Here is a 13,664-nt window from a genome sequence, read left to right as displayed (position 1 = left end):
TCAGTGGAAGTAAAGAATATTATGGAGTGAAGTCACTGAGAATGTAAATGCTGGGACATTACTATTGTTAATATCATTGTTATTTCATAATTATAAAACAATAATAATGAAGTGAAGTCATTGAGAACAATATAAATGCTCAGTAATATCTTTCATACAAACCATAACATTTCACAAAGTATATTTTACACGTTTATTTTATAAAAAGTATCAGTCCACTGATTCAATTTCAACAAGGTTAACTTAAGTATAAGTGAAAGTGCATGGAGATGAAGCAAAATGTGAAGTAATTAAACCCCAAGCAGTGAATTCTCCTCCAGTCTCAGAATGCCATAAACCAATGTTAATTGCTAGCCCAACCTTTATTCACACACAACTTGCAGTTGTGGTTGTGCTAATTAGACAACATGCATGTAAGCAGGGTCAATGTGATACAGATTTCTGACACTGACACACTATTCCTCTGCAGGAAATATTTGCAATGCCATAACTCCACTACAGCAAGACATCACTGTGAGAAGAATGTGTACTGTCATGTCTCACAGTGTCAAAGAAATTCAGTGATGAAGCAGGGGGATGTTTCATTGTGAAAACACAATGAAATGCATCAATAGTGAGTCTGCTGTAGAACTTTAATCTAGGGAAATCCAGTATAATTATCAATGGTGCATTGCTTAAGATCATTCCTAATTTGAATTAGTGGAATAGATGTGGCTCATTATGAATGGAATAAGTGAGGTTAGTTTTACACCACACTCAGCAATATTCCAATATAGCAGCAGTCTGCAAATAATCACATCTGGACCAGACAATCCAGTGATCATCAACATGAGCATCGACCAGCGCAACTAGGAACATTGATGTGTCAACCAAGTCAGCAAGCCTGACCACCCGATCCCATAAGCCGCCTCTTACGACACGCATTGTCGCCTTTTATGGTAAGAATGGGTTGCTGAAGGCCTATTCTACCCCGGACCTTCACTAGTCCATTATGAATGAAAGCTCTATGGCCCCTTCTCCCTCACACCATTAAAAATACAAAATCCTTGAACTTAAAATGAAAGAAGACATGACACAGACATTTTTTTTACAAAAATGTGTAGAACATGAATGTTAATATAGAACATTTGAACAATTTGACTAACGCAGTAATATTGTGACAGTGAAAATTAATTACATTACCTGCATATATTAGGAGCTAACAGTACCTGGGATTAAAGGTTAAAAGTTTTAAATCTCAGACATCTACCTCATGAATCTACCAATGTTTCAAAACAAATTAAATATAAAATGGAAATCTAATGTCGTAACTGTGAAGAAAATCCATACATTACAACAAACTAATGCTCTCAGACAATGAGACAACACATAACTACTTCAACTCTCCCACTGTAAAAGAATAGCCTTCGTGCCATGTTCCATCAATGGCACCTAAGATCAGCAGGATGATCAATTTCACTGCAGCACTTTCCACATCAAAGAATAGGCTTTCTATTCAACATAAAAGCTTATAATATTCTACATCATAACTGGATACTGATAAGAATATGGAGTGAAGAGAAGATAACTGTCTGCATTTTAGAGCTAAATATAGAAAAATGTAAATATGGCATATAATCCGAGGCAATGGTGGAGTGTGTGTGTCAGCCATGATGGAAAGATAGTGGGCAGACAGGAGGTGGGTGGGATATTTGTTTGGACGTATGTGGGAGTAAGTACTCCAACAACTACTTTCTATGTTCCTCACATAAGGACTGCCATCTGTAAACATGCAATACTTATTTGTCAACCATTCATTCTCTTGTTCATAGAAAACAAATCATTATGAACATATACAGAATCTGTGCTAAATTTCTTCTTAAACTGAAAAGCTCTTTCCATGATCACACTCAATCACATTAATTATCGTTGGCATCTGTGACAAGTCCAGGCAAATGGAACTGTTCTTCCTCACATTCATAGTTTCACATATTCTTTTAAAACTGTGAACTGAAATCCTGACAATTAGCAATAATTCTGTGGCTAGATCTGTGAAGGTATTCATCATGAATCTGGTCGTTCTGTGCATCTATTCGACTCACATATATGTCTACTTCAATCTAGTGGATTATCATTCCTCCCAAGCTTCATTACTGCAATACTACTCCTCCACACAAACACCCACACAAAGGCCTGACTGTCATGTCAACTGGTATCGCTTCAGACACTCACATTAAAATCATGTGTGACTACTATATACAGATTTTCAAAAGTACACAGCAACAAAAGTCACATACTTTTTACCCATAATACTCCAAATTATAGGGAGAAACCTATTATGTAACCTCTACCAATAAATCAGAACCTGGAAACTCGACATTTCCAGATGTGACCTGATCATTGACATAAATCTCCCAAATTGACAGATTTACCACTGAACAGGAATTCTGACACAATGACAGTATCTGGCTTGTACTCTTGAGTATCTCAAGTATGTGATGAGCATTGTTCACCCAGATGAGGTGCCTGTGCTGTACTCGTGCATACTTGTTTGTATGGAAACATGACTGAATCCCTGTTGTCTACCCTGCCATGCAGAGGGGTTCAGATCAATACCTGTCTTTGTCTGTCAGTCTCATCAACATCACACATTCCTCTCGTCTCTTTGTTTAACCAGAATAACTGGTAATTAACTCAAGGTTAACAAATGATTGAGGTAGTGCAATACTATGTAATTTTAATCTCACTGATATCAACCAAGTCAGGCTTGAACATTTGTCTTCAATCAATTATCATTTATGGTTTTGGAACTTCTTGTTGTGATTTGCAACATTTCCATGGGTCCTCACCAAGAAGACAGTTATTTCTTCTATGTTTTCAGCATGTATGCTTCTGATGGAAAAGTCATGAAACAACCAAAAGGCAGTATATGAGACAGACTGCCAGTGACAATTTAAAGAGATGTGAGTTACTGCCATCAAGAAACATTAGCGACTCTTGCCCATATCATCTGTTTGATCTAGACTCGAAACTTTAAAAAGATGACAAATACTTTTTCCGTGTGCATATCTTATCATCCAAGACATCGCAACAACTTCTACAAACAGCAAAATTCACAAACAGATAACCTGAGCAAATAAAATGAAAAAAAAAAAAAAAAACACGCAGAAGGAAAGAACATAACATGAAGTCCATATCTCCTAATTGTTTCCGTCCAGATGCTTTTATCCCTTCAGTACCAAATGTCACTGCTTAGGACTGTGCATTCATTAAAAAAAAACTGTATTTCTATAATATACCTGAGCATAGGTAGGTATCGTCACCAATGAAAGAGACCCTCTGTCTTTGAAATAGGGAACCATCTGCTTGCATCAATAGATTTTGTGGTAATTTTCGTAAATAATAACCTCAACATGCAAATTTATATCATTTATTCACAAGATACAAAGCCCTGACAAAATCACTTTCTTAAAGTATATCTACATTTCCTATTTGTGATAGCAGATACAAGTAAAATTTCCTGTCTGAAGTAACTGTAATATTGGTATCAACAAAAAAATAATGACATGTATTTGTTGCTTAACAATATTTAATTAATACCTTGTTCATTTCTTAGAATGAGTAGACATTATTGAGGTCACATACACCATCAGAGTTTGGGAATTTCTTCTTCTTGCTATTGTTCATAGTGTGTCAGTTCAGGTGTCAGGGAAAATATCTTCATTCATCTCTTACAAAAACACTATTATGCTGCATAAAATGATTTGACACACTGCAGATTGTCTCCCTACACAATGGCTGGGCGACATTTGCCAATCAATATTTAACAAAAGTGATGTATTGCGTGTAATGAATACAAATTAAATCTAGTTGAAACTGACAAGCAGCAAGCAAATTCCCATTTACCATCATGTACTCCAATTTTTAGCAGTAACTATCAGATACAAATAACTCTTCATGATATCTAGATGAGTTTGGCCTGGCCAGATATGGTGCAGTTTCAATCATGCTTAGTGTACAAGCTAGCTGTTATTGCTACCAGGACAATATTGATTGTTATTCTACAAATCATAATCCCCAATTTCATCAGGGAAACTTGCCACAAGCAACATGTATCACCTTTCACTAACCATTCTCTTTATCAGATAATCATAACACGGCTTTCACAGAATACATGAAAATTGTAGTTCTTTCCTAAAATAACACATGTTAAGAGAAAAATATGGTCACTATCATCTGATTATAACCGTTCATAAAACTACTTGAATGTTACATTTGTCTGCATCAGAAGTTAGAGAGAACAGGAGAAAATTACAATCAAGTATATGAAGCCAGATACAATTATAGCCTTAGTAAATTAGAATGTCATTTCATCTAAGTCACCAAACAAGTCCTGGCATTACTTTCAAAAATCCAAATTGAATTTGCTTTAAAATGACCATAAAGATACAGCTGCCTTGAACATGAATGTGTATCTTTATGATCAGCAGTTAAGATATGTGTAGTCAAGCCTGTCCTGCAACTTGACCTTAGACCTACTGCAGGAAACTGAGCATAAACAAAGGAAGCAGCTAGGATTATGACTATCACATGGCTGTAATAGTGCATAGCCTACAGTGTGTGTACACTCCACGCACACACAGAATACTGTCATTCACCACATAGTCAGTCAGGGGTCTTCCTTGTCATTGTCTGCAGGATCGAACATCAACAAACACTTATTTCACCTGTGTGTTCCTACCATTTCCCTGGCAAGTAAAGACTGTTTAGTCCACCTTTCGATTGTAAACTGCGAGTGTAAAAGTAACTGCTAACCTGAATGGTATTGTGTCGCCATAGAAACTAATGTGAATGGTTTGAAGGTGGAATGAGGACTTACCTCTTCTTAGCAGCTATCACGCTTGGGGCTTTACTGGATGGGAAATCCGTGGGTACCTGAAGATAAGATAGGAACAAGGTGTCATTTTCCACAAACATTCCCCATAGAAAGTAATCCTGGACCTAAAATTCCATCCGGAAATCCACAACACAGTTACAGATTTGCACACAGTGTGCCCCGAGACCAAGTCATTTGCCACACTAAAAATATGAGATGTGGTTGAGTTCATTTCCTCCACAGGGGGGGACAGGGCGGTATGAGTTTCTCGAGGAATTAAATGGGTGGGATAATTGCAGTGACTTGTGCTAAGCCTGAGAGTAAATAGAGCATGCACAAACTGAAACTGGGAAAGTGAAATGGAATTTTGACTATGATCTCAGCATTTTGTCACTTCAATCAGTGTCATGCCAGCCATCACCCCTCCCTTTGAGTGGCCATGCTAGGTATGCTAACCCAGCTGCTAAACAAAGATTGAGCTGGGATATCTTGTAGCAGTTTAATAACACATAACTCCAGTGGTTTCGCAACAGGACAGCAGAATTTCCCTTCCCACAATTCTTCATTTTAGTTATAAATTTGCAAACAATTATTAGCACATGAACGCACCTGACTGTGAGACAACAGATTGATTGATTTTTCATGTCAGTGACATTTCATTTCTCTTGCCCATATTCATCATTATTTCAATGATGTATTGTATATATATTTTGGGTTTTACATCTCTTGTGAACAAGATATCATGGTCTTGCCAAATCTTTTTCATTCTTAAAGCAGAATCATCAAAACAGAATTTTTAAAAACCTATGACAACAGATAATAGACGTGTTAAATAATTGATATCAAGTTTACATTTTTATAATTTTGCTTAACAAGTCTGATTACACAGAAAGATATTGGTGATAGTGAATGCCTTGGGAATCTGTTACAAACTAGTTGCATTAAACAGATGAATTTTGCAATTTTGCACACAATGATTTCCAGAAAATACACATCACACCAGAAAATTGAAAAAAGTCTTGAACTTCACAATCAACCAATGCACACAATTTAATCATTTTCATAAGAAAGTAATGAATCTTGTACTTAAGTATTGCCCAAATATTTATAAAAACTATATAAAACATATAAAATACTAATCCCTCATCACCATGAAATTATACATCTCATTTGCAAAACTTGAGGTATTTATCTTTATACGTTACCTCTTTGTATGCATCAGTGACACAATGGATATCTGTTTGCATAATTTTGTGTCTTACCTTGTGATAACTGTTTATAACATCAGTTATAATTCATTTCAGGATCATGCTTTCAAAAACCTAAGTGTTTATTACTTTTTGAAGAGGTAATGGGGAGAATATTCACATAACAGCTAACACAACACTTCTGCCAATATTTCCTGAATTAATTTTTTCCACTGATTTCAGATATCTGTTCAAAGTCTGTAAATTATATGAAAGAATCAAATAACCTTCTTGTTGTAGTATTACTGTGAGAGCACATTTGCTTCTGAACAATATATTTCCAAAGGATGTAGGTTTTAGATTACTCATTCTTTAAAGATACTATTTCTTTTTCAAAAACAATTGGTGTAGAATGCCAGAGACAGATTAGTTCAGCTTCTCTTTCCCTTTAGAAATAATGTGGAATCTTCTATGCTACAGCCTGAAGGTGAGTTAATGTTAAACTTAACCTACAAAGTGCTCTGGCTTATCATGTATGGGAAATGAACAAGGTTGAAACTGCAATGAACACCATGTGTAAAATATTATCTGCATGCAGTTGCATCTTCACCACTTGCTGCAATCATGACATATTATCTTGTAATTAATTCCAAATTTCACAACCATTCATCACTTTGTCAAAGCATCTTTATTTCATGCAGTGTTTTTCTCACTAATGAGATTATCTAGTTCAGACTTGCCATTCAGCTGATTAATGGCAAAATGGTTCAAATTTTTCTCTATTGAAATAACATCACCGGTAGATTTCCTTCTCATTTGTAGTCAATGCAATCATGAAATCAACAAGCTAGGGTTATATTTTCAATGCCAATCATTAAAGTAATGTTCATTCCAGTTTCAAGGACAAACAAAATGCTTTCTACAAATAATGGCAATTGAGACATGCAATCTATATTATTGTCATATTGTATTTCTTTCCCATTCCATTTTAATATTGGTTAAGTATAGAGACCATTTTCAAATACAAGTCAAACAAAATGTTTTAACTAACTGCAAGTAACTTCTCATATAAATTCCACTGCAGAATCAGAAAGGAGTTACCTATTTCCAACTGAAAATCTTGGCAAATTAATACAAATTTGCTCCACCCCCTCCCAAACTCTGGAACTAGCACCACCTGACCATAGAGAATCAGCTTTCTATAACTAACAAGCTGTTTCATCCTGTTTCAGCCAAGCATCTTTTAAACAATGAGCATAATCAACAGCCTATGAGGAGGAATCACAATACAGAAAGCTTGATGTGGTAGCCTCATTGTGACTAATTAGAATGAATTCCATCTAATGAAACCCATCACATGTCATGTGTAATCGATTCTGAAGTAAAGGTAAAAATTTCATGAAAATGTGAAGCAGTAGTGTTTGGGCTAGTTTAATATGACTAAGGTTAAAGTAGAGAATTGCATGTTGTACGTTCATTCAACACAGGAGGCACGGAGTAACAAGGCACTGGCTTATCATCCTGGTCACAATGCTTGGGTCAGCGAGTGGGAAAGGTAATTACTTCAATATAACAATACTTCAAGATAAAAAAGAATGCCATTCTCTTCGGTTGGCATTACAGCAAAGGCATAGGAAATCACAGTCAATACATTTTTGTAGCTGGAGTTCAAACCAGTCAACTGCCAAAAGTAGTCTGAGCTCTTATATATATATATATATATATATATATATATCACTATTTTCATCTCTCATGTTTTGCCTATGATTCTATCAAGATCATCATATTTTAGACAAGGTAATGGTAAAAAAAACACACAAAACATTAATTTAAAAAAAAAAAAAGACACTGAAAACTCAGCCGGGTATATATATATATATATATATATCACTATTTTCAAGATCATCATATTTTAGACAAGGTAATGGTAAAAAAAACACACAAAAAATTAATTAAAAAAAAAAAAAAAGACACTGAAAACTCAGCCGGGTATATATATATATATATCACTATTTTCATCTCTCATATTTTGCCTATGATTCTATCAAGAACATCATATTTTAGACAAGGTAATGGTAAAAAAAACACACACAAAATTAATTAATTAAAAAAAAAAAGACACTGAAAACTCAGCCGGGTATATATATATATATATATATCACTATTTTCAAGATCATCATATTTTAGACAAGGTAATGGTAAAAAAAACACAAAAAAAAAAAAAAAAAAAAAAAAAAAGACACTGAAAACTCAGCCGGGGGTGTTGGGGACCAATTAGGTCCTCAGCCAGTCCAGGGCATAGAGTGCCCTGATTGGAGGTCGAAGGGGGCAAATCCCCCAATAAAAATTTCATTTGGCAATACTGAAGTGTTTTGAGGCTTTCCTTGGCTGTTTGATATTTATAATGGAAAACTCAATTCCAAACAAAAATGTTAAATGAAACCAGAATCCTGGATATTTGTGGAAAATTTTCATGTCTGGTATCCCTTGGGGTGTCATCACTGGATATTTCAGTATTGAAATACTGACTCAAAAGTATCACAATGTACACTCTAATAACATACTTATCTATTCTATATGTGCAACATTAATTATCTTGACATGCCATTAATCAAATCAATGCTAGATATCAACCACTCTGATACATTTATTGTTTGAAATTTATTTTCATAACTATGGTTATCTCAAAAGGTCACGTCAACATTTCTGATGCAGTGGTTCATTCATTTCGTATCAGTATTCATGGCAAGTACAGGGCCACTTAAGTCAGCAGGGTTATTGCTGAAGTTTTAAAACAACACAAAAGTCATGGACTGCAGAAACTAAGAAAATCACACCAAACTGAGACAGATGTTTGTTTCCATCAATTTTATAAATATTGTGAGAATGGACTGTAGATGTATAATGAATGGGCTCCCAAAACATGAAAGTATTCATTACAATGACATGTGACACCTTTTGTTTGATCCATGTGATAATAAAACTTTACTGGAACACATTTTGATCCATTACGTGAAATTACAAACACACTGTTGCGAAAACTGTCAGAAAGCCATTATCATGAGGAATGCAGTTTTATGTCTCTGAAAACAATGAGGGAAGTCGACCCCCTGGGAGAGCTGGCTGACAAACATAATAACCCTGCCTTATCAAGTACGATGCACTTTATATATCATGCAAACAACAAATATTGAAATTCATACATACCTGCTCAGTTTCACTGTCATCACTGACATGTAAGTCATCTGCAAGGGAGCTGAAATGAAAAGAACAAAACATAGACAGTTCATGGTATTAAGATATTTCTAGAAAAGTTTTGTTAGTGAAAGTCAAGTTATCTTCAAGGCCTCTTCTTCTTGATGATTACCCATGACATAGAAATGTGTCAACTCTGTGATTACAAACATTTCCCATGTAGATATCGATTTTTGCTACACATACATGATGTACATTGATTATGAGTGGGACAAAAAATACATTCATATAACCTTGCACAAGAGATCATGCAAGTTATGTCTATGATTCAAAAATTCTTATTATCTAATTCTTAACATCTAACCATATAACATAGAAAGCAGTACACTCTGTGAGTGAGTGAACTTAGTTTTACACTGCTTTTCGCAATATTCCATCTACATCACAGCAGGGAACACCAGAAATGGGCTTCGCATTGTGGGGAATAGAACCCAGGTCTTGGGTATGATGAGCGAAAACTTTAACCACTTGGTTACCCCACTGCCCCCTGTACATTCTGTACATTTCTTAATTGGTCAAGACATAACAATTTACTGTGGTAGGACCCAGCTCACTCTGCATTCTGGTTTGTGTCATTGACAATTTAGTAACTTAACACATGCTGGCATGATTCAAACATATAAATATTAAAAACAAAAGCCTCTGTTAAATGATTCTAAAAGAAAAATAATGTTCATACTACAGGTAATATATATTTCTAAATTATGTTAAGATTTCATAGAAAGAAAAACGTTTTCCTTCCAATGACATTCCAAATAGCTGCAGCAAGCAGATCTACATTGTTAATACAACTGTCCCAAAGCTAGTGTAAGCCACAAATTAGGTCAAGTGTATTAAGACAGGAACTTGAAGTTGACAAAATAACAGGGAGTGGCAAAGCTGCAATGGAGAAAAATACATGTAGAACAGCCATCCATATGGGCAGTAAATCACAAATGTATGTCACACAAACGCTACTGGTGAAAGCTGACGAGACGGGAGACAACAACAGAAACAACATGTATGATCATGTTTTCTTTGAAAACTGTTCACCTTCATAAGGACAGTAATGAGATGTTTGTACACCCTCATAGTCAAATTACTCCATGTCAATCAATCAACAAGTACAGACCCTCTCTGTCCTTGGTAAACATAGTAACTACAAATATCCATGGCAGTGTGAGTACTTCAGGGTCAAATAACCCATCACTTGTGAAAATGATGTCCATGATATCAGATGTACTGTGCACTTAAATCTAGGACCCATACCCTTCATATTCTGAACCTGGGGAAATGTAGACTTGCTTCACTTGGGGATTTATCACTGCAGTCAGGGCTAGCCAGGGATATAATGTGGTTCAGGGACTGAGACAGAATAGTGCTTTACATGAAATGTTCACAAAGCTCTACACTCGCGTCTTTCAGCTTCAAGAGGTCACATAAGGAGGTGCTTGTTCGATCTTAAAACATACAAATTTGGTAATTTGTTGTGAATGTGATCCAAGAAAAAAAAAAGTGGAATGAAGTCCACCCTGGAAGCCTGTGAGGATATTAGAATTGTTTCTTGCAGAGGCATGTCAGGGTGTGCGTTACTTCCTACCATTGTTTGGCTGTGTTGGTAAGGTCACTGCCACACTTAACATTGCACCCAGATTGCAAACACTAAGAAAACCTGTATCCCAAAACAGTGACTTGGGTTGGTGTTTGGAAACCCTCCTGCTTGCAGTAAATCCAAACCTCCAGCAGTATCAAACCTTTAAGCTTTTGTACATGAACAGATTAATGTTGAATCAAACAATTAAAGGTTAAAAACATGGTCATTTCTCATTCAGTAAGTGAGTGAGTAGGGTTTTACACCACTTTAAGCTATATTTAAAGAATATCCTGGCAGGGGTCACCAGAAATGGGCTTCACATAATGTACGAATGTGGAGAATCAAACCTAGGTCTTTGGCGTGACCAGTGAAAGCTTTAACCGGTAGGCTACCCTACTGCCCCTCATTTCTTATTCAGAATCACATTTAGTTCCTGTTGTGTTTGAATAAGATTAGTAAAGCTTGAAACATGCCTGATGAGATCACATGTGTTTATTGGTGAAGTAGTATGGACATAACAGTATCAGCTGATCCGATCTCTATTGCTTAAGGTCACGTAGCACGTCTAACACACTCAACTATCTATAGTATCTAAAGGATTATCATAGTGTTGTTCCATGTGAACAAACCACTTATGTTTAGATGAATTTAGGAATATTCTATGCTATATCGGGGAAATATTATTTAATATTATTAAAAGCTATTTGTTGCGAGGTGCTCACTGTAGAAAATGTTAACCACTGAAATTCTTCATATGATCTCCACTATGATCAAATATGCTGCAACAGATGCATTTACATGTGCAGATGAGTAGAATAGTTCTACTGAAATATAAATGATCTAAATTTATCGTAATTGTCCTCTTCATCAAATTGCACAGCAAATCTGTAATGGTCCTATTAATAACCAATGTATAAGCCTTACACTGGTTTCATCAGGAACCAATATGAAAATTCAGCAAATGCATCTGAGGTACTTTATTCAGGACAACCATTTTTGGACAGCTCCATCAAGTTAACATTAGCAGTAGCAGAACATTTCTTCTTATATAGGGACTCATCACAGTAAAGACAAATTGTCCAGACTTCATGACAATTAGTTCGATGTGCAGCAAACCATTTTGCTTTTACATTCTTACTTATTTCCTAAATCCAAACAACAGTGGTTTATACAGTCTGACCAATTAGTTTCCAAGTGACATGACACTAGCACAAGTCCATGAATGTGATCTTGCTACTTGGAGTCTAGACATGAAGAGAGACATTAAATCAGTCACAACTGCAGCAGTAGCAGCAACAACATCTAGAGACTAAGAGTATCATCACATTTCCAGCTTTCTCATTGGACATGATGTACATTTGGCAAGAGGAAAGTCTGGGTGAACCAAAAAATTAAGGGGCAACATTTTATTTAAGAATACAAACCTTAATTTGATCTAACAAAATCTAAGGAAATCAAAAACAAAGAAATACTGATATAAAACAAATTAGCTTAAAGTTTTGTTACAGGCACTGTAATTGCTGTATGTAAAAACTTCCAACACTTTCAGAATAATTTTTCCAGTTTTGTTATCATGAAACATGTCATGTTCTGTAAGAAAAAAAAAAATCATATTATTGGTGCATTCCCTTGGCAATATGAATCCATCTTACACCTATTTTATTCACGTAATATGATTAGAGCTATGCCTAATTTGTTTGTGACTTAATGCCAAATTCATCATGTTTCCTACTGTATGGTGGCAGACAAATGAACTGAGTCTAGACCACACAATTTAGTGATTAGTGTTTGCAAGAGAATCCATGAGGTTGTGGGGTACATGCTGTCAACATCAGGTAAGAGAGTGTTGCCACTTCATCTGTATGGTTGCCAATTACAGTAGTCCGGTTAATTGAAATAATCAAAGATTGGTCAAAATGACTGAACGACCATGTTTTCTCATAATCGAACATAAACAATTTTGGAACACTTAATTGCTTTTGACACAATTTTTCATAAGGTTGGTTTATGTCTGTTAAAGTTCGTAACCACTACCAGTTCGTTCAAAGTCAGGACTGAATTTATCTTAAGTCCAGTCATATGATACTAGTCATCCTTCAAAGATGTAAAATTTGCAAATGCATTTTGTGCAATTATGCAAAATCCTCCAAAGAACTATGTGGGATTTTTTGTTATTTATTGTGCACTCACAAACATAACCAGGGATGCTGATAAATGATGCCAGACAATTATTTTCAATGATTGATCGATTGTAATGAATCAATCTTCAGTTATGAGATTATAATCAATTCATAACACTAGCCACTTACAACAAGCATTGGTTCATTTCACATGCCTTCTTTTCAAAATGTCTTGTTCTTAATGAGAAGAAAACTGATGATGTAAAATATAAACATAAAAACATACTGCAAAAGAAACATGATCTGAGAAGTCAATACATGAACAACATTAAAAAGCCCAATTAAGCTCTTACTGCTAAATATTTCAGACTACAAACATACAAATGATACCTTACAGGGACACTACAGTTGTTTTTTTTCATGTAGCAACTAAAGTATCTAAAATGAATGTCTTGTGTGTTTTTTTGCAATCCTCACAGAAAAAAGGGGCTGATGTAGGCATTTGTTTACATGTTTAGCTGATTGGCCCAACAAAACATCAGCAATGTGAATAATGTCAACAATCTGGGCCATGAAGGAACACTCTTAATGCCAAGTAGGGCTGAAAATTTAAACTTAGACAAACCATCACAAACAAGTAAAGAATGTCTCAAGACAAGATTAATCAATAGAAT

At 35.3% G+C, this 13,664-nt stretch overlaps 1 protein-coding gene across 2 annotated transcripts in view; it reads right to left on the bottom strand.

Moving 5' to 3' along the window:
- The window catches only part of LOC137274188 (AF4/FMR2 family member 1-like), an 85,843-nt gene that overhangs the window by 33,047 nt on the left and 39,132 nt on the right, over window positions 1–13,664 (bottom strand). For both annotated transcript variants that reach the window (XM_067807234.1, XM_067807235.1), the window contains exons 8-9: window positions 9,250–9,298; window positions 4,859–4,914 (exon numbers count right to left, since the gene is read on the bottom strand). In XM_067807234.1, coding sequence (XP_067663335.1) covers window positions 4,859–4,914; window positions 9,250–9,298 — 105 coding nt within the window. The remainder of the gene's footprint in view (window positions 1–4,858; window positions 4,915–9,249; window positions 9,299–13,664) is intronic.

This window comes from Haliotis asinina, chromosome 2 (assembly GCF_037392515.1).
Source record: "Haliotis asinina isolate JCU_RB_2024 chromosome 2, JCU_Hal_asi_v2, whole genome shotgun sequence".
Classification (NCBI taxonomy): domain Eukaryota; kingdom Metazoa; phylum Mollusca; class Gastropoda; order Lepetellida; family Haliotidae; genus Haliotis; species Haliotis asinina.
The sequence above is the reverse complement of the archived record's forward strand: the minus strand, read 5'-3'. Positions and strand labels throughout refer to the sequence as shown.